Here is a 24,566-nt window from a genome sequence, read left to right on the forward strand (position 1 = left end):
TTAGAGGGCAGGGAAAACATTTTAGTTGTCTTTGGTGCTAAAATTTAGCACAATTCCTGGCACACGGTTGGGCTTTAATATTTTAAAATGAATGACAGTATGAGTGAATGAATGAATAAGTGAGTAAATGAATGATTGCATGAATAAGTGAATGAGTCAGAAAATCCTCTAGCCAGCCCAGTTTGCCAGGGAGGAGAACTCAAAAGATTTTTTAAGACTCTGTTAAGTAGCCCTCTATCACCTTGGTTAAATTGAATTTTGTAACCAAAGATGAAATTTGAGGGTCTAGATTTCCTATAGGGTATGTTATGATCTGACAGTTTCTAGTAAAAATGTGACTTCAGAAATTTCAAAGTCTGATATGACTGGATAGAATTCATATGCCATATCTATATGTCTATATGTAGTTTAGCATCCTTGGTGCAAAATCAGCAACTTTAATTTTTATTTTAATTAGAAAGAAGAGGGATGTGATATCTCAGTAAAGACCTCATAATACATCCAAATATCTTCCATATGGGCATTAGCAAAAGCTGGGTCAGCAAAATCATTGAAAATACAGCAACTGTGACATTACATCACTAATACACTGCCGGATTATCCTGGTAACAAGCCCTCCTACAAACTCCCAAACTTTTTTTTTTTTACTCAAAATCATGTGAATGATGTAGTGGTCCATATTATTGATTTTCATGATAAAGAATACAGATTAACATAAGACTAAGTCCATAGGGTCAAAGTATTAATTAAAAAGAGGTCTAAATGTGATTCTTAAAAATAATTACATCAATATTTCATTATTTTTGTAGTTTTATCTCTGAGACATACCCCTATTTTCCCCAAAGAGCTGTAGCTCAGAAGAAATAACTGCAATGCATAATATTAATGCTACACTTTTGCAGAATATGGGAAGGAATTCTGTTAAAAATATATTTTAGCAACTGTTTCTGTTTTAAAGCATCCAGGGATGTCTGGATGATCTTGACTGCTAACTACGAGGATGAGTCGGTGATTGAAGTTGGATGCAGAGCAGATGAATCATGTGTGGGCCTGAATTTCTGTGTGTATGTGCCTCTTCTAGATGAAATCCAACTTCATTGAAATTTACATCGAGATAGTCAATTGCTGTGTGCTAATGCATGCCACTTCTCCCCACCTTGCAGCAATGAAAAACTGAAGGTTGAGTATAATTTTTAAAAACAAAAAATTTGACTAAGATAGGATGAAGAGCACACAGCCCTTGAGTAGAAATGATCATGACATAATTCTATTCCTGAAAGTAGAGCCACGTGATCCAAAATGCCCTGGGTTCAATAGATGCAGTCACATTCAAAAGAGCATTGGACAGAAGAGGCAGGGGCTCATGGCACTGACATGCCCTTTCTTTAAAATAATTACCTCTGATATCAAAGCTGATGGTAAAAAAATAAAGTCTCAACGGGTTCTGTATGTATGTTTTTCCTGTGCCCTTGGTGTCGTAGCTGATATTATTACTATAATTCTCTCTCAGTAGAGCTTTTTGCTGATATTCAAGGTGACTGGTTGTTCCTGCAGAATGCAACAGAATGATTCCTCACACCAACATGAGCAATCCTGATTGTGTTATGGCCACCCTGACTTCTCTTTCATTAGTTGCTGATTGTACTGAATTGATGCTAAATTGACTTGGCTGGCTCGTAAGCCTGTAAATGCCTGGCACTGACTATGCCTGTGATCTTGTCCTGGAAATTATATGGTCACAGCCTTCATGTTTCTGGAAATCCTAACATTTTTCTTAAGGTCAATTAGGGCCTGGTAAATATGAATCGGTTAGACCAACCCCTTGTGATACTCACATCAGGATAGAAGACACACTTTAATGAAACGTGCGTGTGTGTGTGTGTGTGTTTTCTTAATGTTCTCTTCTGTCTTCTGCTTCATATTCTCTCCACTTTATTAACCAGGTCCTCTGTTTCCTCATTTCTAACTGTTGTGTGAGTTTGAAATAAATCAAACTATGGTCTGCAGGCCAAATGGAGCCTGCCTCCTGTTTACTATGGCCTATTAACTAAGAATGGCTTTTACATTTTTAAGTGCTTGTAACAGAATCAGAGGGAGAATAATATTTCATGGCACGTGAAAATTATATGAAACTTAAATTTCAGCGTCTATAAATAAAGTCTTAATGGAACACAAACACACTCATTCATTTCAATGTCATCTTGGGCTGATTTGGGGTTACAATAGCAGAGTTGAGTGGTTGCAATGGAAACTGTAAAGCCCAAGAAGCCTGAAATAATTACTATCTGACCCTTCATAGAAGAAGTTTGCTGACCCCTGGAATAAATCACCAAAGCCTGTCTCCATCTTCAAAGTAAAAATGACAAAAATCCTATAAAATGCTGCAGCAAACTCAATTCATAAATATTTGCTAATAACTGGTTTACCATGTTCAGATGTTTGAGTTGGGGGAATTACCCTCTTTAAATCTCAGTTTTTCTCTCTAAAATATGGAAAATAATCTTCACCTCCCTTGTAGAATGAGATAATGCACACATGTTCTTGACACACAGCAAGTGTGCAATAAATAACATTTTTTATTATTAAAATAATAAAAATATTATTTTATTTAAATTACTATTAAATTATTTAACAAATAATGATTATTCCTCAGAACTTGGTCCATAAGCAAGTAGGTCAAACCATCTGTGAGATTTCAGGATCATAGAATTTCAGAACAACAAGGAGCCTGAGAACACCCACGCCCTCTCCAGGATTTCACTGGAGATGCACAGAGAAGGCTGAGCACAGGGTAGCTGAGTAGCAGGAAACCTCAGACTGTCTGGAAATGGTCTGGAATTGCTATTACATCCAGATCTGGGTTGCTATTACATCCAGTGGATAGTATATCCACTATCTGTATCTGTCTTATGCCAAACTCCAACAATTCAAGAGCGTCAGGTTTAAATGGATATGATCCAACTGTGAAGGGCGCTCTGAACAACTCACTCTTTTCAAGCTGCTCCAGCTTTTGCCTCTTAAGGTTGCTCCAAATGGAGCCATTAGTGATGTGAAGAGTTAAAGCACTTTCCACGGGGTGAGTGTCAGCCCGGGACCCTCCTGCTCGCAGGTGGCATCGGGTCCCTGATGTATTAGAGGTTGGTGGGCTTTTGTTACCAATCCCAAATTAAAGTGATGTTAAGAATGGAAGGGAAACAGGACCGGAACTAGAAAGTGATGGCTATTAGCGTGACTGAGTGCCGTGGCCTCGTCCTGCTGAATCAGGAAAAATTTCACAACTGGGAGCAACCCTGGGGTTTGCTCTTCGAGCTGACAAAATGAGCCTTTTTCCCCCAGGAGGACTACCTGGCATATTTGTAATGCCTACAAATTGCCACTTTCTATCTTCTGTCTTCCTAATATTTTCCTTTTTAAATTACCTTGGGGAGGCTCCTACTGGTTCTGTTTAACGAGCACTTCCTTCCCACCCTTAGGAGTTGAACAACAGTAACATCAAGTGCCCTTCCAACTATTTATTTTTCATCACTGTTGTGAATGTGGTACTCAGCAAGGGAAATGAGACTGTTGTTCAAGTTGCTAGCAAGGAAATTAAAAACTTGGATCCAGTGACACCATTCATGTTCAGTGATAGAGGTGTAAGAGCCAAATGAATGAAATCATATGTCTGGGACAGCAAGTGCTCTGAAGCAACACCGACATCCTTGTTTAAGTGACATGCCACCTGTCAATGGATTCAAAATGTGAGGTCAACTGGTGAAATGTGAACTGGATGTTTTAATGTAACACAGAAAATAGTGGGAGACGGCAACCGGAGGCAATTGAAAAATTACAAGTTAGGTTCAAGGTATTTGTCCAGGGAGGTATAATCTTCATTTCAGAAAAGCAATTGGAAGCATCATCTTAATGATCACAAGTTGTCAGGCCTATAGACGTTAATCTCATACCAAAAAATGAAAAAGAAAAAAAAGAAAAAAAGAAAAGAAAGCCTCCTAATTTGTAGCAGAACAAATTAATCTCTAGATAAAAAGGATTTATGGAAGTTTTAAGCCTGACTCTTGGAAACCGGAAGTGAGGACTGAGAACAGGGCTGGTGAGAAGTATGAGAGTCTACCTGTTGGAAAAGAGAGGTGAGAGCACAGAGGACAGCTGAGTGGCCTAACTGGCTCTTAATACAACTTGAGCTGGGGCTCTCTCTACACCTTCCCTTGGACCATGTGATTGGTCTGACAGAGCCGAGAAGCTGGAGAGGTCCCAGAGGTCTTTTCACTCAACTGTTCATTTAAGCAGAAACTCTCCAAAAAGCATCACTCATAGGAGCCTGTCCAGCTTCTCTTTGCACTTTTTCAGAGTCCGGGGATTTATCATGACCCAAGGCACTCTACTGTATATTCTTAGACAGCTGGAGAGAATAATTGTTGGAAAATGCTAAACTGAAACCCACCTCTCTCTTTCACCCATTGGTCTCCGTTCTATCTTCCTGAAGCAACATGTCCACCTGTTACATAATAGCCCTCTGAACCCTGGTCGACATCTGCAGTGTGTCAAGTCATATGCTTACCAACCTGCTTCTGCTGGCTTTATGAAAACCCCTTAATCAAAGACCGAGCCCTCCTACATCACTGTCAGCTATGTTAGAATGCAGTGTCCAAGGACTAGACTCTTGATGTGGGCTGCTCAGGGCACGTGTCAGAAGGACTGTAACTTCTTTTGGTCTTTGTTCAGCCTGAAATTGTGTTAGTTCCTTTGCTGCTCATGACATACAGCTGTCTAGAATTGAGCTTGAAGGTGAGCTAAAATTGCCCCATCTTTGTCACCCGACTGTGAACACAACGTTATACCATCTTGCATTTTTGCAATTTTTACTTTTTAGCCTTAATTTGCAGCACTGTCTAGCACATAGTAGGGACTAAATAAATGTTTGTCAAAACCCCATTGGAAACCATTGTATAGCTATGCTGGTTATTTTGGAAGTCTCCTATTTTCTCTAGGTAGCCTATTGGGAAATAAATGTTTGTCAAAACCCCATTGGAAACCATTGTATAGCTATGCTGGTTATTTTGGAAGTCTCCTATTTTCTCTAGGTAGCCTAAAAAGTATCTAGGATCTTACTTTTTTTCCCCTAAGTATATTTTTAATAATTCTTAAGGTTTGGGACAATGTCCCTTAAAAGTTTTTATTAACATTCATTCTCTTACATGATACTACCATCTCTGTACCACCCCTGAGTGGGGGTACTAGTTTCCTGACTCCTTCCACTCTTTTCAGTGAAGAAATTCTTGTCAATGCAAGTCAACAATTAGCAGAACACATCTTTATGTAAATATCTTGGTATTTGAATTCCTTCATTTTGGAAGATTCCAGAGCATTTAGATTCTCTACTTTGGCTTTGAAAAATATGTTTATCTTCTAAATGGTTGTGTAGTCTGTAATACACTCTCACAATACCTTTTCTATAAGCTCTTTGGTCTTGACTGAAAAATATTTCACTGTTTCTACCTTCTAATTCACAACACAAGTCATTACCTTCTTGACACATGGCACTCTTTTCTGATCTATGTATTTCTTTTTTCTCTTGCATATCTTTACTCCAAGCATGGGTTACATTCCACCTCCATGATACCCACATATTTATGCTTGGCATTAAAAGTTGCCATTCTCAATGATTATTGTGGTAGGCAGTGTCAGCTGTCTTTCCAAAGATGTCGACATCCTAATCCTTGCAACTTGTTTTTTTTTTTTTTTTTTTTTAACATGGCAAAAGGGACTTTATAGAGAGATTATATTAAGGACCTTGAGGTAGAGAGATTCTCCTGGATTATCTGTGTGTGCCCAAGTTAACCATCTGAGCCCTTAAAAGTGGAGATCTTTTCCCATCTGTGGTCAGAGAAAGATGTAATGACGGAAAAAAGGCACAGAGAGATGGAAAGTTCCTGGCTTTGAAGGTAGAGGAAGGCGGCCATGAGCAAAGGAATATAGGTAGCTTCTAGAAGCTAAAAAAGGCAAGGAAACAGATTTTTCCCTAGAGCCTCCAGAAGGGTACATAGCTCTGCCGACAACTTGATCTTAGCCCGGTGAGATCCTTGTTGGACTTCTAAATACAGAACTGTAAGAAATACATTCTCGTTTTGAGCCACTACATATGTGGCAGTTTACTGTAGCAGCAGGAGAAAAAGAATATAGTTATTGTGCATTCTCTGGGAAGGAAAACATCTAAACCATAGAGTTTTGTTCCACAAACCTTTCCTTATTCTCCTGAGAATAACTGTTTTGTTTTTTTTTTTAACTCTTTGGTTTGCCATACTGTCTGGTTTTAGAGTTTTTTTTTTTTTTTTTTTTAAGATTTTATTTATTTGTGAGAGAGACAATGAGAGACAGAGAGCATGAGAGGGAGGAGGGTCAGAGGGAGAAGCAGACTCCGGGCTGAGCAGGGAGCCTGATGTGGGACTCGATCCCGGGACTCCAGGATCATGACCTGAGCCGAAGGCAGTCGCTTAACCAACTGAGCCACCCAGGCGCCCTGGTTTTAGAGTTTTATAAAGGTATTTTCACAATATTCTACTCAAACTTAATTAAAAATTTTCTTGATCAGACTATTGAGCCTTCTACTAAACATGTTTTTCTGTTCTCAATAATATATGTACTGATCCCTTCCAAGAACCTATATTCTAGGGTTATTGGGATATTGTAGGCCATGGTCCAGCAACTGAATCTCAGCCTTCCCCTTGTTATGTGTACTTAGTTCTTGATTTCCTACATGCTCTGTTATCTTCCAAAATCATAACACTGAACTATGTCACCAAATCTTTTGACTTTAACCCAAATATTTAGACTATAAGTTCCTTTGAAAGCACCATTCATACAAACTAGGTAAAAATGGGGGATTGTTGGTAGCTTTCATATGCATTTAATATATTTATTTTGCATCCTTATATATCCTCCAGGAAAACAACACACCTCCTCTCCAGCCTCATTGGTTCTATGTGTGGCTATTTCCATTCCGTTCTCCAAACCAAAACATCACAAACCTCCTCTACGTCCAATCTCCTTGGTGCTGGTGACAAGTTTTTCATTACTTCCCAATACATGTTAACCCTCCATATTTTATCTGAAGCATGGGATGTGGCTTCCTTTTGCGAAGGCTTAGCTTTATTCTCTGGGATGTGGCTCATCCCTCTTCACTAATTTCAAGGGGGCACAGAAAAAAAAAAACAACAAAACAACAAAAACACTGCTTCTCCTCAGTGTTTCATAGGAATCTCAACTAATTTTGATTCTGCTTGGTCTCCTTGAAATCTTTTTTTTCTGCTTTCTTTCCTGGATTGGATGTGCCAATAGTCTAAAGACCATTCATTCTGATGGTTTTCAAGTGTTTCACCTTTTATGTCAGAGAGACTAGCTTACATTTATGGAACATACAACGGGTGGCCCCCTGAGGCAGAAGGTTCACTTTTGAGCCTGGAGCTCTTCATTTCCCCTGCGGAAGCCACACCATTGTTTTTGGGGTCAGCTTCACTTCAATCTCTTAAATCAGCCTTGCCTATATTCAAGGGCTTTTTAGAAGTTCCTAGGTCAACAATTTGGAATTTCAACAGTGGCTAATCTTGCTGCATGTTCTGCACTATTATTGTACAATAAGTTTTAAACACGGCTTTTCCTAGCATTTTGATACATCAACATGTGCTTGGAATTAAATAATTGAGTGCTTACTATGTACCATGAGGTCCACATTCATTATTTTCCTTGAATCTTCATGATTACCAGACGTATCATGTCCTAGTATTACCCCCATTTTGAGATTAAAAAAACAAAACAAAACAACTGGGCTTAGAGATAGACGTCTAAGTGATTTCCTCTAAGTCTTGCAGTAAGTAAGAGGTAGAGATGCAATTCAAGCCCAGGGCCTAAGCGTGTCTGCTTACTATGTAGCTCATGGCTCACAGCCAGCACCATTGCCTGCTCTATCTACCACTGCTTTCTTCTTGGCATTGGTTTCTTGTTGTCAGGTTAATCACTGCCACTGATAATGAGGTTAACCCAAGGATGCATTCAACTCAATAGAAGTGGGGGCGGGGGTGGAGAGAAGAGAGAAAGAGAGAGATTGACTTTAAGGGCATTTTTTTTTGGAAGGGCATTTTTGAGGGCATTCATGTGTGTGCAGACATGGGAGTGATATGAAAAATATTTGTCAACCTGTAATCGTCAACTAATTAGAATGAGTATCTGTTATAACACTGGTGCTGGAGGCACCTTACTGTGACAGGTGTTACCCCATTAGTTGGTGGATCTTAGGGGTGGTCTGAGAGATCCCAGGGGAAGGCACTTAGGGATCCTCATACTGTAGCCATTTATCAACTGACAGCAGGAATTTCGATATTTTTGCATAGAATATCAGCCCTATATGGGTGGATCTGAGGGAAGGATAAAAAGATTTCAGAGTGAGATAAAGCTATTGCATACTCAAAGTATATTTGAAATATGTTAAATTGATATAACAAATCTAGTCTCATCCTGTTCCAGTCCTTCCTTTACAGAGCAGCCAGAATAATCTTTCTAAAACAAATTCTGACCATTTCATTCATTCCCCTGTCTAAAAGTGTATGATGGACCCCGGGTCTGTCTCCTCCCTGATGAGAAGAAACTCCTCAGCTTGGTGTTCATGAAACCATGTGATCTGGTCTCAGGTTGCCTTTTGAGCATATTCCCTTCCTCCCAACACACACACACACACACACACATACACACACACACACACACACACACACACCTTATCCTCCCATCGTATCAAAACTATTTGATATTTCTGGAACACAGTGTGTTAGCTCACGTATTTTTGCTCAAGAAGTTCCATCCCGGAAATCTCCTACTAATCCTTCAGTACTGAACCAAACATTGCTTCTCTGGGAAGCTAACTTCTATCTGGGCTTCACTAAAAGCACGTACATAACTCTTTCTTAGTTCTGATTACCTCTGTCAAAACTGTTGTGTTGTATGTCAGCCTCTCACTTCAGATTGTGAACTCCATGCCCATATGTCCACAGCAGCTATCTTTCTTCATCTTGCAGCCTCTACTGTTAGTTCATTGCCTAATTCATGGTAGGTACTCAAGAAATACTCAAGAGGATGAAGCATAAAGCATTTGCTTCCATAATCTCACTGACCCATACATACCAAGGATGTGAGGTGCTGGAGCTGAGGTACAGAGGGTTTTGTGCATCACACAGCCCTTATGTGGGAGGGCCACATGTAATCCAGTCTTCTAACTCCAGAAGGGAAAATTTGGTGACATTGTACCTTTTTATAATACTCCAATAATTAATCCAGAAAAATCAAGTTAGGACCTTTATGGGATATACCTCCCCTAAGGCTGGATTAGTTTCCCTCGCTAATGCCTTTCCCTGATTACACCTATTCATTAGGTCCTGCTGCATCAGGAAGTTTACATGAGCCTTTCTTTTTGAGAAGAGTGTCTTAACTGCAAAGTCTCCTTACAATGTATGCCTTGAGTCTTGGGCTGGTTTGGGTCCTTCCTCTGTCTGTTCCTCCTTCTCTCCTCTTGACTGTTGGCTTTCTCTGGGCCTCCGCATCCAGATGTTCCAGGACCAATGACTCTCCTTTGAGTTCTGGTTCCTCACATGGTCCTTGGGATCCACCAAGTCATTCGACCCCCTAAGGTGTTTTCTAGGAATCTATGGCAAGTAGGACTTTTAAACCATGACCTTATGCAGAGCTCATGTGCAGATGTGCTGCCTATTTGTCTTTTAACGTTCCTCTCCAGTGTGGCTGGAGATGCTCACCTCCAGCTCCGGGGTCCCATCTTAACCTTGGTGTCCTCAATGCTAGATTTCTCAAACTATCACCACAGTTCTTTGCTGCCCATGGCAATAGTATGGCAGTAAATTTCACTTTGGCTTTACATTGCGTAGAAGCGTAGCTTACAGATGACTATAAATTCCACAAGTAGCCGGTGAAATATTCTGTATGGTCTTGGAATTGGCTTTAGACAGTTCCTGCCTGCTGACATTGTTTTCAAGTGAAAAGTAAGCAAAGGAAGGTCCAGAGCTGTGCTGTCCAATATGGTAGACACATGTGGTTATTAGGCCTTGCAATATGGTCAGTCCTAATTGAGATGTTCTGTAAGTATAAAACACACACTTGATTTCAAATGTAGTATGAAAAAAATGTAAAATGCATCCTTAATAGTTTTGATGTTGATTATATGTTGAATGATGCTATTCGAGGTATTTAAAGGTTAAATGAAATAAGTTGTTAAAATCAATTTCTTCTATTTATCTTTACTTTTTAAATGTGGGTAGCAAAACACTGAAAATTCCATACGTGGCTTGCACAATTTGCTATTGGGCTGCACTGCTCCAGAGGATTTGCCTGGTGGCTCTTTAATATTAGTAAGCTAAATGTGTACAGATAGACTAGAAAGTTAGTGCATAATGAAAAAGCAGAAAAGGTTATGAATGACAGAAGGAAGCTTCTGCTCAGATTTTTAAATTTCTGTTCCCTGAATACGCCGACATGCCACCTGCCTGACAAGCTTTTAAGAAGGCCTGATAATCCCCAGAGAAATGAGGCTGAACCAAATGGCATCTGTCTGAGGCTCGCCGCACGGTTCCTAACCTCAGAGGCTTAAAATCAATATTGATTTTTGTCATTTATTTCACCCTGGCATTTAAATATCCTTTAGATTTATTGCCTTCAGGTTTTTGGTTAAGATTCAGCTATGGGTGTGATAGCAGGGGTGGTAATAAGTTATGTAAATATCATTTAATTTATGAACTCTGGAGCTCCGGGGTAGTTTTCAGTTCAAGAAATATATTAACCACATACACATCACCCTTCATTTTGCGGTGAGAATTTCCAAGCTGGGTCCCTATTGTGCCACTTAATTTATGGTCTGGCCAGGTACCTGGATCTGAGCACAATATTTCAATATAAGTTGCTCCCGCATTCAGAGGGGAAGAAGACGGGCTTCAAAGAAGCCAGCTGGACAGCTGATGGATTGCTCTCTCTCTCCTCTATGTAGGCTGGGGCCTTAAGTAGCTTTTAAAGCCTGTCAATGGTTTGGGTCTTTTTCTGCTCTGAGAAGCTGCACGCACTGGCCTAGACAAGCGGAATCAGCCATGCTGTAGCAGGCAGAGGGCAGCTCCCAGAGTTACTTACGTTGACAGCCGGAGTGCCAGGAATTTCCCGGCAGACACTCATCACACTTAGGCCCTGTTGTTCCCGTCTTACACTCACAAAATCCTGAGCCATTACAACGATCATGGACTGAGCCCAAAGGGTTACAATAACACTCTGTAGAAACAAGACAACACACAGGCTGGAGACAAGTCTGCATGGCTTATAGGTTATCAACACAGGAGCGTCACTTAAATGCATCTCTTACTTAACGGAAGATGTCCGCTAATAAAATGCTTTGGCAAATAGGGTGATTTTGGCCCTGTGTATTGATTTCTCCGCCTGCCATGATGCCATTTTTATGATATGGGAGGAAATTAACTGAAAACTTTCGAGGAAATAAGACATCATGTTCTTCATGGCTAACAGATCATAATAGAGATTCCATTTGTTAGGGCATTTTTAGATGATTTAATGAACACCATGAGAAGTCTGTATATCAAGTATAAATCAATATGCCATCAGTGTAAAATCTGTTTTAAATTATTCAAATAGGCTTATCTGTTACACTCAATATTTGAGAACTGCTGAACATTGTTAAAGTGCAATATGAATGCACTTTGTTCATTCAAAGGCATTTTTACTTTATGATTTGGGAGAGCACTTTAACGTATATGTGAGGAGCCTGTAGATGTTGTTTAGATGCTAGGCACCTTAGTAGGGTTTTCATGCAGCCTAGATTAACAATCATGAAAGAAAAATAAAGTTTGCAATCCCAAGTAAATTTCAACATAGGCATAATTTGAGACGTGTTTTTCAGGACGATACAACTTTGTCTAGTAAAAAGTAAATAGAATGTTTTCTTGATGACTTACACATTCTTATACACGATATTTTTGCTCCGGAAGCTCTATTTTGCTGAAAGGCTGAATCTGACATGGGAATTGTTTAGGTTTCTATTAGTTTGAAAGGCAACAACGGCTAGTTTGCAGCTTTTGGAATTTGGGGGCCAAGGTTTCTTTCCTCATTACCCTAGTGTATAATCTGGGCAAGCCTCTCTGTCACTCTGTTTCCTTTATATCAAAATGCCCCATTAAGAGGTTTTCTTTTTAAAAACCAAATAAAATACCAAGCAACCAACCAAGAGAAGCCCTGAGAACTTCAGCTTATAAGCATCAAGTTTAGCGTTTTAGATTGGCAACAGAGATTCAAGCTTTAACGTTACAAAAAGGTCTGGAGGTTTGGCTCTGTTTTTGTCATTGGGATTAATTTGACAATTTCGTCAAAGAATGTAGAGGGTCTTAGAATTATGACTTATTTCATGTTGATTAAGTCAGTTTTTGAGTTCAGCATTATTGTGATACAAACATTAGACTAATAGAGACATATGGAGGGAAAAATGAATCTAAATAAACTAAAATGCTCCCTCTTTGCCTGGCTTGGTTTGTGCTTAATAACTAAAGTTTTATTTTAAGTGGGCATTTTTTATCTTAATGTGTGTATATATGGGAGTTGTTTTTTAAAACAGTGATTTTGTTGTGGCTTTAAAAATGTTGTGTGTACATTTATATTATAAGTATGTACTTATAATTACTCAACACTTACTTTGTTTCTTACTATTTAAAGTGTATAAGTTGACAATGAGTCACCAACAATTCGTAAACCAAGGAGTAGAGTTATATCTGGCCAACATGAATTCATGTGCTACTCTAGCCAATTAGCTCATAGCAATTATATTAATGTAAGGGTTTAGATGCAAAGAAAGTAAACAAAATTTTTTAAAAATGTGGAACATCTACACCATAGGATATCCCAGTAGTTGTCATAGGAAAAGGTGATTAAGTGTAGTGTTATTCAAACAGTAATGAAAATAAGTGACAAGGAGAGGTGTGATCTACACAACACCTTATGTACAAATAACTTAGTTTTTTAAAAAAATATCATTTGTGGGATCACAGTCAATGGTAGATACTGGTGATGGCCTTGGAGTATTATATTTTATTCCATGAAATTAGAAAGAATACGCAGGACTATTAGGCTAAAACAACATGAAATATTTTTGGAGGTTTGATTAAAAAGTTATACTACAATTGATTTATAGGTGTTAGAAGTGTTTTATCTATAGAAGGTACCTCTGGTTACCTGATCTTCGGTTTCAAGGGGTATAAAAAATAATACAGCCTAATTTGAGATATGTTTAATAGTAATTGCTGAGCCCTGTGTTTCATTCTGATGTCAAGCTTGTTATCAGAGATTATTAGCAGTGATTATCCAAGGCCATGAACCACATATCCTCTAGCTTCCTGCTTAATGCTTGAGTTTATATGAAACAGAAGCATGCAAGGGTGTCAGCTTCATGTAATTGCTGTGTCATACAGGGTAATTACATGCATCTTTGGAGACATGGCTGTGCTTGGGATTTGTATGAAAATGGGTAAGTTCACCGGTAGTCACAAAAAAGCAATCACTGTGGCAACACGAAATAGTCTGCATTTTATATTTGCCATAATATAAAATGATGCAAATAGTTTATGACATCTATTTCAATGCAGTCTACATTTTGTCAAAGATAGGGGCTATTCCCTTATAACCAGGGTGGTGGATTTCACTGTCATTTGTTAAAGAAATGACAAAAGTGCCTTTCTTTTCCTCAGAATTAGAGAAGACTTAGATGAAGTTCAAATTTTCCAAGATTGGTGCTTAATTCTGTGAAAGTGAATTAGGTAAATATCCATTCATTTTCATTTGTGCTTTCTATACAAAAAGGTATTAAACTCTCAATTACTTGTGGTGTATGCTCTTAAATTTAATTCTCAGTCCTGCCTCAAGCCTCTTGGGGAGCTGAACTGTGGAAAAGAGGGAATTGGTTCATGCTTTTTCATTGGGCAAACCTTGGCAATAGGGAGCCACAGGCTACCAATGGCCCTCAGAGAGCAAACTCCAGCGTTAGCCTGTGGATAGGCAGCCCTGATACCTCAAGTGGGAAAAGCAGAATCCATAGCTCTTTTAGGAAATAGTTATTGATTCACTGTATGCATATATAGACTCAAGACAAAAGATAGACTGTGGCATATACCAGCTAGCCACATTTTTCAATTTATTCTTTACAAACAATTTTACTCCTTAGGAAAAGGGCAGCAATTTAAGGAATTTTGGCAGGTGGGGAATATTATAGCTAATTTTAATGGTACTTAAAAATTCTCATCTTTGGGTTTACTAATTTACTTGGTTTGAAGAGTATAAAGTACTGAATAGAAACATGTTTGTTTCAATAAAATAAAATTCCCCAAAGATTTATAATTTTAACTAATAAACTTTCTAGAAATGGAGAAAACAACTGCTTTTGATTTTTTTAAGTAAGAAAAAATGTATATTAAGCTTTCCATATTTCATCTCTAGTTCCTGCTATTAAAAGACAAAAGCTAAATAGGCTTTCTTCCTGTCTGGAGATAATCCAACGTAGATTTACAACACAACTATATCTTTTAAAATTGAATAGGAAGTGCAGATTTTATAGTTCATAAGATTATTTTAGGACTGGAAAAAGGCCAAAGTTCGTAAGAATAGAATATTCTGAGTAAAACATTGGGATATAGTTGTTACCTATGAAATATTATACGGAATAAAATCTTCTCTTTTAGGGCCCTTTCTTTGTTCATTTAAAATAATATGAAATTAACACTGTAAAATATTTTAATCTTAGGTGTTTTACATAAATGATTTTTATTCCTCTGTTCCTATTTATTTTACCTTTCTCTTGTTTCCATATTTATAGTATGACATTTATATATTTTGACAAATGACATTCAGTGAAATGTAACTCTGCATTCGAAATTCTGACAGCTACATGTCTTTTGGGTTATTAATAACCTCAAATTTTTGTAGCCCTAGTAGTTGTAAAGGCAATTGAATTTCTGTTTGCAAGCTCATAGTGGAATTGTTACTGTCATCCAAAAAAGCATACCATAACTAGAAGTCTGACAAGCTTAGTTTTGCTAATTATGTCAGGATATTTGGGAGAAGGTGTTCAAGCTTTGAAGTCAGAAAACTAACTCTTCAAGAAAGCTATATGATTTGGGTCAATTTGCCTTACTTTTCTCAACTAGAAAATAGAGGAAATTATCAGTGGAATACTTACCCCACAGTTTTGTTAATGAAGATTAAGTAGAAAAAACATATTTGCAAGTGAGTTCACAGTTTACCAAGTGTTTCCTGTGTATCCCATATGATCCCAGTTTGACCAGGAGTTCTGAAATGACTTACCTAAGGCACACAGCTATTAAATAACAAACTGGGACGTGAACCCAGCTCTTCGGCCTCTAAGTCCAGTGATTTCTCCACTAATTCACAAATAATAAATAAGGAGGCACTTTGAAAAATAGAACATACTGTAGATATAAACAGTATTATGTAAACTTGGCCTAACTGAATTCAAAACAACTTGTATAGCTATATTATGTGATCCTGGGCAAGTGGCTACATGACCTTGACAATCCAATCAGAAAACAATGACCCCAGCGTTGCAGATTAATTAGATTTCTTTTTTGATCAAAAGACTGCCTGCCATTTTTCAGCATGTGTTTTCTACTTAAATTAGTCTCTATGTGCAAAATTCTACTTTTAAAATTAGTTGCCTGTGTTGTTACCTGCTGGTGAGGTAACAGATATGCACGTACCCTTGACCACTTCAAATATATGCAAGTGAAATTGCAAAGTAAATTGTGAAGTGAAATTCCATTTATTATTTCTTATTTTTCCATCAGCTCCCTTTCTTAAAGATGGGTTCCACTACGCAAAAGGTAGGAGAAACTTTTTTGGGTGGGAAGGGCAGGTTCTCTCCAGTTGACCTGAGCAGTAGTCATGGTGGGTGGGGATGAGTGCTCGAGAGAACCCTGTGGACCCAGTTTCCCAGAGCTTATTTACCTTGGAAGCTAAGAGAATTAATTGCCTACAATAGCTTTGAGAAATTGCTTCTCCTTTTGGGGGCTATAAGAAAATTAAATAAATGGAATTTCATTACTACGGATGGAAAAGTCAGGCAAACTTCTATATTACCAATTGCTAATGGCTTTCAATTCCAAATGGCAATATTTTTAATCAATTGAATTTGTTGGTTACCAGTTATATGCAAGAGTTTATCCTAATTTCTCATAGCTATAATTAAATCCCATATAGTGAGTTTCCATCTTAAAAGTTGAATGTACAACTTAAGACTTTATCAGTTTGATATTACCAGGTTTTAAGATTGCATGCAAAAAAAAAAAAAAAAAAAAAGAAAGAAAGAAAGGAAGAAAGAATAATAGAAAATTCTTTATCTTCTAAACATGATTTTTGGCTCACCATCTTTAAAGCAACAATAACATAAGGATTCAGGATATATCCCCCAATTCAACCAGCACAAGAGAATTTTAAGTCTACCACAAGGATGTTTTCTCCATTGAGAAAGTTCATTCTGGCTCAGCCGTGGTGCAACTCAACAGCCTCTTCACCTTAAATAGCTCCCCATAGCTCGAAAGGCACAGAACAAGAGCTGAAATTATAATGGAACTGACCTATGCACACATTCTCATCGTCCAGCTGTGCAGAAGCATTTCTGAAGTAGCCCAGCCTGCATAACTCACAGTGCTGCCCTCTAGTGTTGTGTTTACAGCTCACGCAAATGACTGTATTGAGCAGATCGATATAACTGCATCGATTGGAGTGGCCGAAGCATTCACAGTCTTGCAAGGAAGAACAGAAATGTATACAGAGTGTATAGAGCAGCAGAGTCACAGCACACTACATGCTCGGATAAAATGAGGAGTGGAGAGGAGATGGCGGGATGGCATTACATCTATGTGATGCAACATGACACATGGCAACCACAGGTGGTGGTGATTGGCATGGAAGGAGCATCTGTTTCAAGCAGGATAGAAAGGTTGGACACTCAGAACATGACTGGAGAGTGCTAATTCTTGGCATACAGTATGAACAGAAGCATTTGCAGGTGTACACCTTTTAAAATTTGGGAAGGCTCGGTTGCCATTGATGCAAAAGTCTAATTTTTGCACATTGAGAAATTTACTGTCTTGGTGCCACTTCCCCCATTTTTTCTTCATATTTGCACTCTTAAAAAGAGGGAGGGAAGTATGTGAGCATCGAGGGCCTGAGCCTGCCATCACCCATGACTCCTCTGTTTGGAGTCTCATTATCATTTATGTCAAGACAGTAACTTGGTCAGGATTTCCAGTAATTAAGGCAAATTTCATAGGGATCTAGACAACTAAACAATTCTCCATTTTTGTTTTTTTCCAAATGCTAAGAGGGAAGACAGCTTTTGTAAGCCTTTCATCAGGCCACATCTGATGTTTGTTTATCTGTGAGAGAAAATATAAAAAGCAGGGAGAAGATTTGTATGGGAAAAGTGCTCTTAAGATTTCCTTTTCACCCAAGTTTCAAGCTAAGTCTGCTACAGAAGAAGGATTAGGCAGCTAATGCTTGGGCAGCACCCTCAGATTTCCTTTTCTTTGTTTCCCCAGAATGTTGGAGGTGCCTCTGAGGCTGAGGTGTGAAGGTGGGAAGAACTAGACAAGGAGATGGGGAGAGAGGAGGAGAGCAGGTGGGGAAGGGTGGAGAGTGACTAGATTTTCTCTGTTGCATCTCAGGGAAGCAAGAAGTTGTTCATCTAATTCAGCGTTTTTCAAAGAAGTGGTAAAGACAAAGTCTTTATGGGTGGAAATAACTATCAAATCAGACAGAAAAAAAAGATGGGAGGAGTAAGTATGTGGGAAAGCTAATTTGTCTTGTCAAAATATGGGAGTAGGCCTAGCTGGACATTGATGAGGAAGGTCAACCATGAGAGTAAACCTTGTTTATCTAATCTAAAAATGCTCCTCTTATTAAAAGTCTGGCTTTTATTTTACCTCACTATGAAGCCAAACACAGCCACTATTTGAGCTCATTCATTCATTCATTCATTCAATAAATATTTTATTGGGTTGATCTACCATGTGCCAGGCACTATGCAAATGTCTGAGTTACCCTTTTGGCCTAGATAGATTTTGGAAGTAACGCATTTGATGAGCAGAGTAAAGATGAATGGGCACTGTCAAAATGAATAAGGAGGAATAAGGAAGAGTGACTAGAATTTTTTTTTTTTTTTAACATGCTGCTACTCATCAGAATGGTGTGGGTTCATTTAGTGCAGAGCCAGTTGCTATAGTAGAGAATGGAGGTCGAGGTCCTGAGAGAATAAAATCAAATTTGGATAGAAGCAGAGGAGGACACTAGAAATTGTAAAGAGTGGAAGATACCAGGAATAGGGTCAGCACCTTGGGGACTCTAGATGCTTAAAGAGAAGCAAGAAGAGGGAGGCTCCTGAAGGCAAGCCACTTCCTTTAGGGGAGGCTAGCTTTGTCACGTGTCTAAGTGTGCTGGGGGCTGGGACTGGGAGGAAGCAGAGAGAGCAAAGGAGAACAGAGTGGGAAGGGGGCCTTTGGGACTTGGATGTGGGAGATGGGGTAAGAACATACCTGCATAAATGCAGTAGTTAAGGCATGCCACATTATTAATAATAAAATAATAACAACAAAAATAATACAATTACAGATCACCAAATGAAATATTCTTGGAAAACAAACATTTCACTCCAATACACTATATCTCCCCAAGTTACACCTTGTTTATGCTGGCATTTCTGACTTGCTAGGAAACCTAAAAGGCCTCTAGAACCTTCCTTGGTTGAGGATTTGAAACAGCGAGAAACTTTCTGGTCTAGAGCCACCCAAGAATAGAGGTTGCAGGAAGGAGACACAATTCTCAAATCTAATTGCTTCTCGGGACTTCTCCAGAGCTGCCTGGAATTGCTGAGGACTGGGCACCAACAGCCCTGTCCTCTGGCTCTCCCTCTCCAGAAGAGGTTCCTTAGTGGTGGTTGTTCTTCACATTTGCCAGCCCAGGTTGGCCCTTGGTGCACCTAATATAATTTATCCAGCTTTTTTCAAAGGCATCATTTATGTGCATAAATTGATCCTAGGAACTTTTTGAAACTACACAGAAGTCCTTGTTGTCAAAAAGCTTGTTTTGTGGGCAAGACAAACACATGCTTAGAATAACTAGAAAACAAAAGAGCATGTGCTAAGAAAACCAGACAGAGACACAGAGCGATCTAAGGAGAAATTCATTTAACTTGAGGGGAATTAGGAAAAACTAACTTAACACTGGGCTTAACACCGAGTCTTCTGTGAGGGTACATAGGGTTTATTAGGGGAAAAAAAGGCGAGGTGTGGGGGATGAGCATTTCAGGTGAAAGGGGAATAGAGCATGCAAAGGTATGAAGTTGGGGTAAGTGTAGAGAATAAGGCTGGAGAAGTTTCATAATGTAGTTCCTTGTGGGTATTTGAAGGGTTCTGTAAGATCTGTCCAATGGCCAGAGCTACATGCTGAGCTCCATCTGACAGTTTTATCCAAGAAAGAAAACATATCCATAGATATCCAAGTTCAACACTTTCAAGACCCAGCCCATGAATCTCCACGGACACATCAAATGTCACACTACTGTCTACTCTTTGAATTAAATGGATAGTATACATTTTCGTGATAACATTATTTGTTTCTGGGTCTTGTTTGAGAACCGATTTATTATTTTCAATAGGAAAAGATAAATAATATAAGTTGTATAAATAATTATATATAGAACCATATCAGCTAAACACCCAATATTAATACATTTATTTTAGAAGATAAGTGGATATCCAAATGTCTTTTAATCTAGGAAATAGGGTACCAGTTTGATTCTTTTAAGACTTCTAAGACTTCTGAGACTTCAATAAAGCTGTCTTCTCTGGCCATGATATATTTGAGAATGTAAAATGAGAAAAAGATCTTTGAAAAACATGAGAGCACTGTATAAATGTAAGGCATCTCAAATGTAATTATTAGGCTGCTATATTATTTTTCAGTATCCTGTTAATCTACCACTCTTTAGGAACTAGTCTTTCCATGTAGGCACAGAATCTTTGAATGATCGTTAATGATGTGGTCTGAGCTACATTATCATATTAAGACCCTGCAGGGATGATACTAATAGTTCAATAATTCTTTGATCTTCCAGTTCATTGACTTACCATGTCCTCCCTTCCCTTCTTACAAAGTATAGAGTCCATAGTCCATCCTTACAGTGACTTCCTTTCATAAACGCTCATCTCCCTTGCCACCCTAGTGCCCACCCCAATCATAGTCTCCTGGGAAAACCTGATCCTGCTTAAATACAACTCTCCACCTTTCCATGCCTATACCCCAGCAGCTAAATGTGGCTGGAGTTTTTCTCCAACTATTTTGAAACAAGTCTCATTTTAAGTTCATGATCATAAACCTCAAAGGGACCTTTAGGACTGCCAGGCAACCCTTCCTGAAATAGGGGCTTCTGGGCCACCACTCTCTTTTGCTTCTCCTTCTTCCCTACTCACTGATGTAGGAAAGACATTAGGGTCCAAAGCCGACAGCCCAGAGAGAATTCTTTAGACATCTTTGGTGCAAAAATGTGGTTTTATTAAAGCATGGGGACAGGACCCGTGGGCAGAAGGAGCTGCACTGGGGTCATGAGGAATGGTCCATTATATACTTTCAAGTTGGAAGGCGGTTAGGGATAGCTTAAGTCTCTAAGGAATTTTGGCAGCAAGGTTTCCAGGACCTTGACGGGGCTAGCTATTGTTGGGAAAAGGTCATTTATTACCGTCTAATAAAACCTTAGTCATGAGACCCTTCATATGTATATCGGTGGGCCAGATGCTTGGCGGATGATTGCCAACATGTATCTTGGGGGTTTAAAGATAAAGGAATTTTTATATGTTAAAGTAGACTTACAGAGTCCTGAGGGTCAGGTTAGGATTGCCTTTAGCCCTTAGCAAAGTGTCAACATCGAGGCAGCTGAGTCCCTAGAGGAATGTCACTCTGCCTACTTCAAGGACTTGTCAGTGGGCTGTAGATAGTAAGGAAATTTAATAATTTTTCTTCTTCCTTTGTTTTCCACATCACTCACCATTGTTTTTCCCTCTCTTTTCCTTTTTGTCCTTTCTCCTCAAATGTCTCAGGGCTTAGTTCTTGGAACTCTTTGCTCTTTAGGCTCACCCTAGAGCCAGGGTTCTTTACCTAGCTTCGTGACTTTATATACCATCTATATGCTAACCTTTCCAAAATAGTTATTTCAGCCTAGATCAACTCACCAGTTAGTGAGACTTCCTCCAAACTGACCTACTCAATTGCATTCTTATTCTACACTTGGACATTTAATGGATATCTCAACTTCAAGACGTTCATAACTGAGCTCTTAGGTTACCTTTCCAAACCTGCTACTCACCCAGGCAGCCCACCCGGCAGCCCACCCTATCTCAGTAAATGGCAACTCCATTCCTCTAATTGTTCAGCTTAAAATTCCTGGAGTTGTTCTTGATATCTCTTTTTTTCCTCACCCCGACAATCAATCAGCAGATCTTGGCTATGCTTTTAAAATACATTCTAAATCTCACCACCTCTTACTATCTCATTTTTAGTTAAAGGCACGTGGATTATTGCTTTGGTCCCCAAACTGCTCTCCTGGCTTCCATCCTAGTGATAGTCTCCTCTCCACACATCAGTCAGAGTGACTCTTTCAAAACTTTAATTGGGTCATGACATCCCTTTGCTCATAATCCTAATGGCTTCTCATGTCATTCAGAATAAAAGACAGAGTTTAAATTCATTCATTCCCAATTGATCTGGCCCCTGGCCTCCCTGGTGGCTCATTGCTCTCACTCTCTTCCTCACTGGCTGTACAAAGCTCCATGTTGCTCTGCAAACATGTCAGGGACTTCCCCAGGGCCTTTGCTTTTGCCTTTACTTCTGTGTGGAACATTTTTCCCCTGGACATCCCTATGACTTGCTTCCTCACTTTGTTTTGAGGTTTCTGCTCAAAGAAAATTCTATGACCACTCTATCGGAAATAATAGCCCCCGGCCTAAACATACTAATCCTCAATTTCCTAACACTATTTAATTTTTTTTGTAGAATTTGTAGTATCTGAGAAGTATATTTTAAAAAATTTTCTCTCCCATACTCTAAGTATAAATACGTGAGTGTAGACTGTGTCTGTTTTGTTCACAGATGTAACCATGAAACTCAAAACATCTTCCACACATACTAAGCACTCAAAAAATGCTGTTGAATGAACATATCAACGAATCCGTGATGATCTTGAGGTGCCTTCCTTTGCGAAACAGGGGAAGACACAAGAGGACAGTTATGTTTAAATTCATCCCTCCCCATATGAATTCCATAAGAGTCTGGCTAGATCCCGGATATTAAAGAGTCTAGAAAAACAAGAGCCATACAACAAGATATAACTGAGTTAGTGATTATTTTAGCTGAGGGTTGTCTATATGTCAGTGAAGATTAGTTTAGGGAGAAAAAAGGAGATTTGTAAAAATTGCTATGGTTTTATATAGTTTTTCAATCTCAAATTACATTGTAGACAAGTTTTAATTGCTGTTGTGTAGACAAGCTTATGGGGTCCTCTAGAACACATTTCCAAGGCATGGCATGCAAGCATTGGCAACACCTATTTCCTGAGAACCACCTTGTGCCAGGAAACAACATGAACTAGTCCTGCAGAGTCTACCGCAGTTTCTCAACCTCGGCACTATTTACATTTTGGGCCAAATAATTCTTTGTTTTTCTATATACTGGAGGATATTTAGAAGCATCCTTGGCCTCTGCCTACTAGATACAGGGCAACCCCCAAGCTGTGACAACCAGAAGTCCCCTGGGGGGGAGGGCAAAATCCCCCGTCGGACATGCATATAAAGCAGTTATCATAATATGGTACTTAGTAGCTTAGTTAAGAGCAATAAAAAGCTAGGGACCAATCAAAGCTAGGGATGTTTTAGAAGAAGAGTTCAGAGTTGGTTTTCTAGATCAGGAAAGACCCAACCCTTTTAGGTAAATGTTCTTTCCGATTGCCACTGGCTGGGAGGAGGGCTAGGCAAGGAAGGGTTCCCAGAAACAAGAGGTTGGAGGGATAGAGAGTGGAAGACGAAGAATGGCAGAAGAGGAGGGGTTAAATTTCCCCTTGGTGTCTTTTTTCTTACTGTTCCCCGTGTTGCCTCTAATCATAGGTTACATTGCCTATGCAATTAGGAGATCAAGTACTCAGAATGGCACAGGTAGTTTTTTCTGTTTTGGCCAAATGAGGCAAACTGATGAAAATTCATTTTAGTCCCTCAAAAAAAAAAAAAAAAAAGGATTTGGGAAAAAGAGTTTAGATAGAAAGTGAAGGAATGAGAACCCTTAAAAAGTATTTTCCCCTCACTGCCTTCACAGTCACCATGCCTCGGAGGGGCCTCGTCCAGGGGTGGTAGTGAAGTGGCTGTAGCATGTCGCTGGTCCTTACCACCCCCACCCCAGACCCTCTCTTGCAACCTGATGTAGCTTTTGAAGCTCTTCCACATACATCATTTGATGACGATATGGATTTTTTTTATAAGTCATTAGGTGGCTTCTTCCTGCCTCTGGAGATGTGTGTGAACCTCATTAGAGCTGTGACCCCAAGAAACTCAAGATTCAACGATGCAGGGTCAAATTCCAGGTCAAGAGGCCTCTTGTATTTCCAGTGTGCTTGAGATGACATAAAAGAGATGGAATCTGTGAGAGTCCCTATTGCTTCCCTTTCTCCCCCACCTCCATGGTTTCTTTGTGTAGATTTGCATTTTGGAGATAAAGATCTCCCTTCTGTGGCCTCAATGACTGCCTTCTGATGTGCACTCAAACCCAAACAGGCTTGATACCCTGGGAACCTGTGGCTGTCCTGTTCCTAAAGAACTTCGTCCCCCCAATTTCAAATCCATCTGCATTCCCCTCAAAAGGGCATTGTCCATGTTTGATATGTAAAAGCACGTTGTGAAGAAAGTTTAAGACATGGTTTAAATACTGTCGGTTTCCCCTTTCCCATTTTCAGACCAGTTTCATCTTTTTCTTTATACACCACAGAAGGACCGGCTCAACATTAATTAAAATCTGGAAAATGATTTGACTCTATTCAATAAGGAATAAAGAAGCTATTATGGTCATTTTCACCGAGTGGGTCAAACTAAATTCAATTTTGCTAATAAATATATTTCTTTGTAAGAGGTGTTTCATGAAAAAAAAAATCAAAAACATGACATAAGCCCAACAGTCAAGGGTGGAAAACAAGACACACCTGTCACATAGGACATTTAAAGTAAAATGGTAAAATAAAAACAGGAGTCTTTATGTTTCCTGAAAAATCTTCATTCTGTGAATGACAGATGCTAGCTGGAATGGGCTATTCATGAGTCACAGATGAGATACTGCTTGCTTTCATTTAAAGAAAGCAATATAACTATTATTTTCAGGTCGTAATCAATGCTTCACCCGGTGCAGATCTGCACTGGTATTTGTTCAAA

At 39.1% G+C, this 24,566-nt stretch overlaps 1 protein-coding gene across 12 annotated transcripts in view; it reads right to left on the minus strand.

The window, feature by feature from the left end:
* NTNG1 (netrin G1) overlaps window positions 1-24,566 on the minus strand; it is a 315,517-nt gene that overhangs the window by 32,536 nt on the left and 258,415 nt on the right. For 6 of the 12 annotated variants that reach the window (XM_036089454.2, XM_078072664.1, XM_036089452.2 and 3 more), the window contains 2 exons: window positions 16,683-16,850; window positions 11,173-11,307 (listed from right to left, as the gene is read on the minus strand). The exons of 2 other annotated variants lie outside the window; for them this stretch is intronic. In XM_036089454.2, the coding sequence (XP_035945347.1) occupies window positions 11,173-11,307; window positions 16,683-16,850 (303 nt within the window). The remainder of the gene's footprint in view (window positions 1-11,172; window positions 11,308-16,682; window positions 16,851-24,566) is intronic. 4 more of the 12 variants (XM_078072669.1, XM_078072666.1, XM_078072668.1 and 1 more) reach the window with 2 other exon arrangements.

Source organism: Halichoerus grypus, chromosome 5 (assembly GCF_964656455.1).
Source record: "Halichoerus grypus chromosome 5, mHalGry1.hap1.1, whole genome shotgun sequence".
Taxonomy (NCBI): Eukaryota; Metazoa; Chordata; class Mammalia; order Carnivora; family Phocidae; genus Halichoerus; species Halichoerus grypus.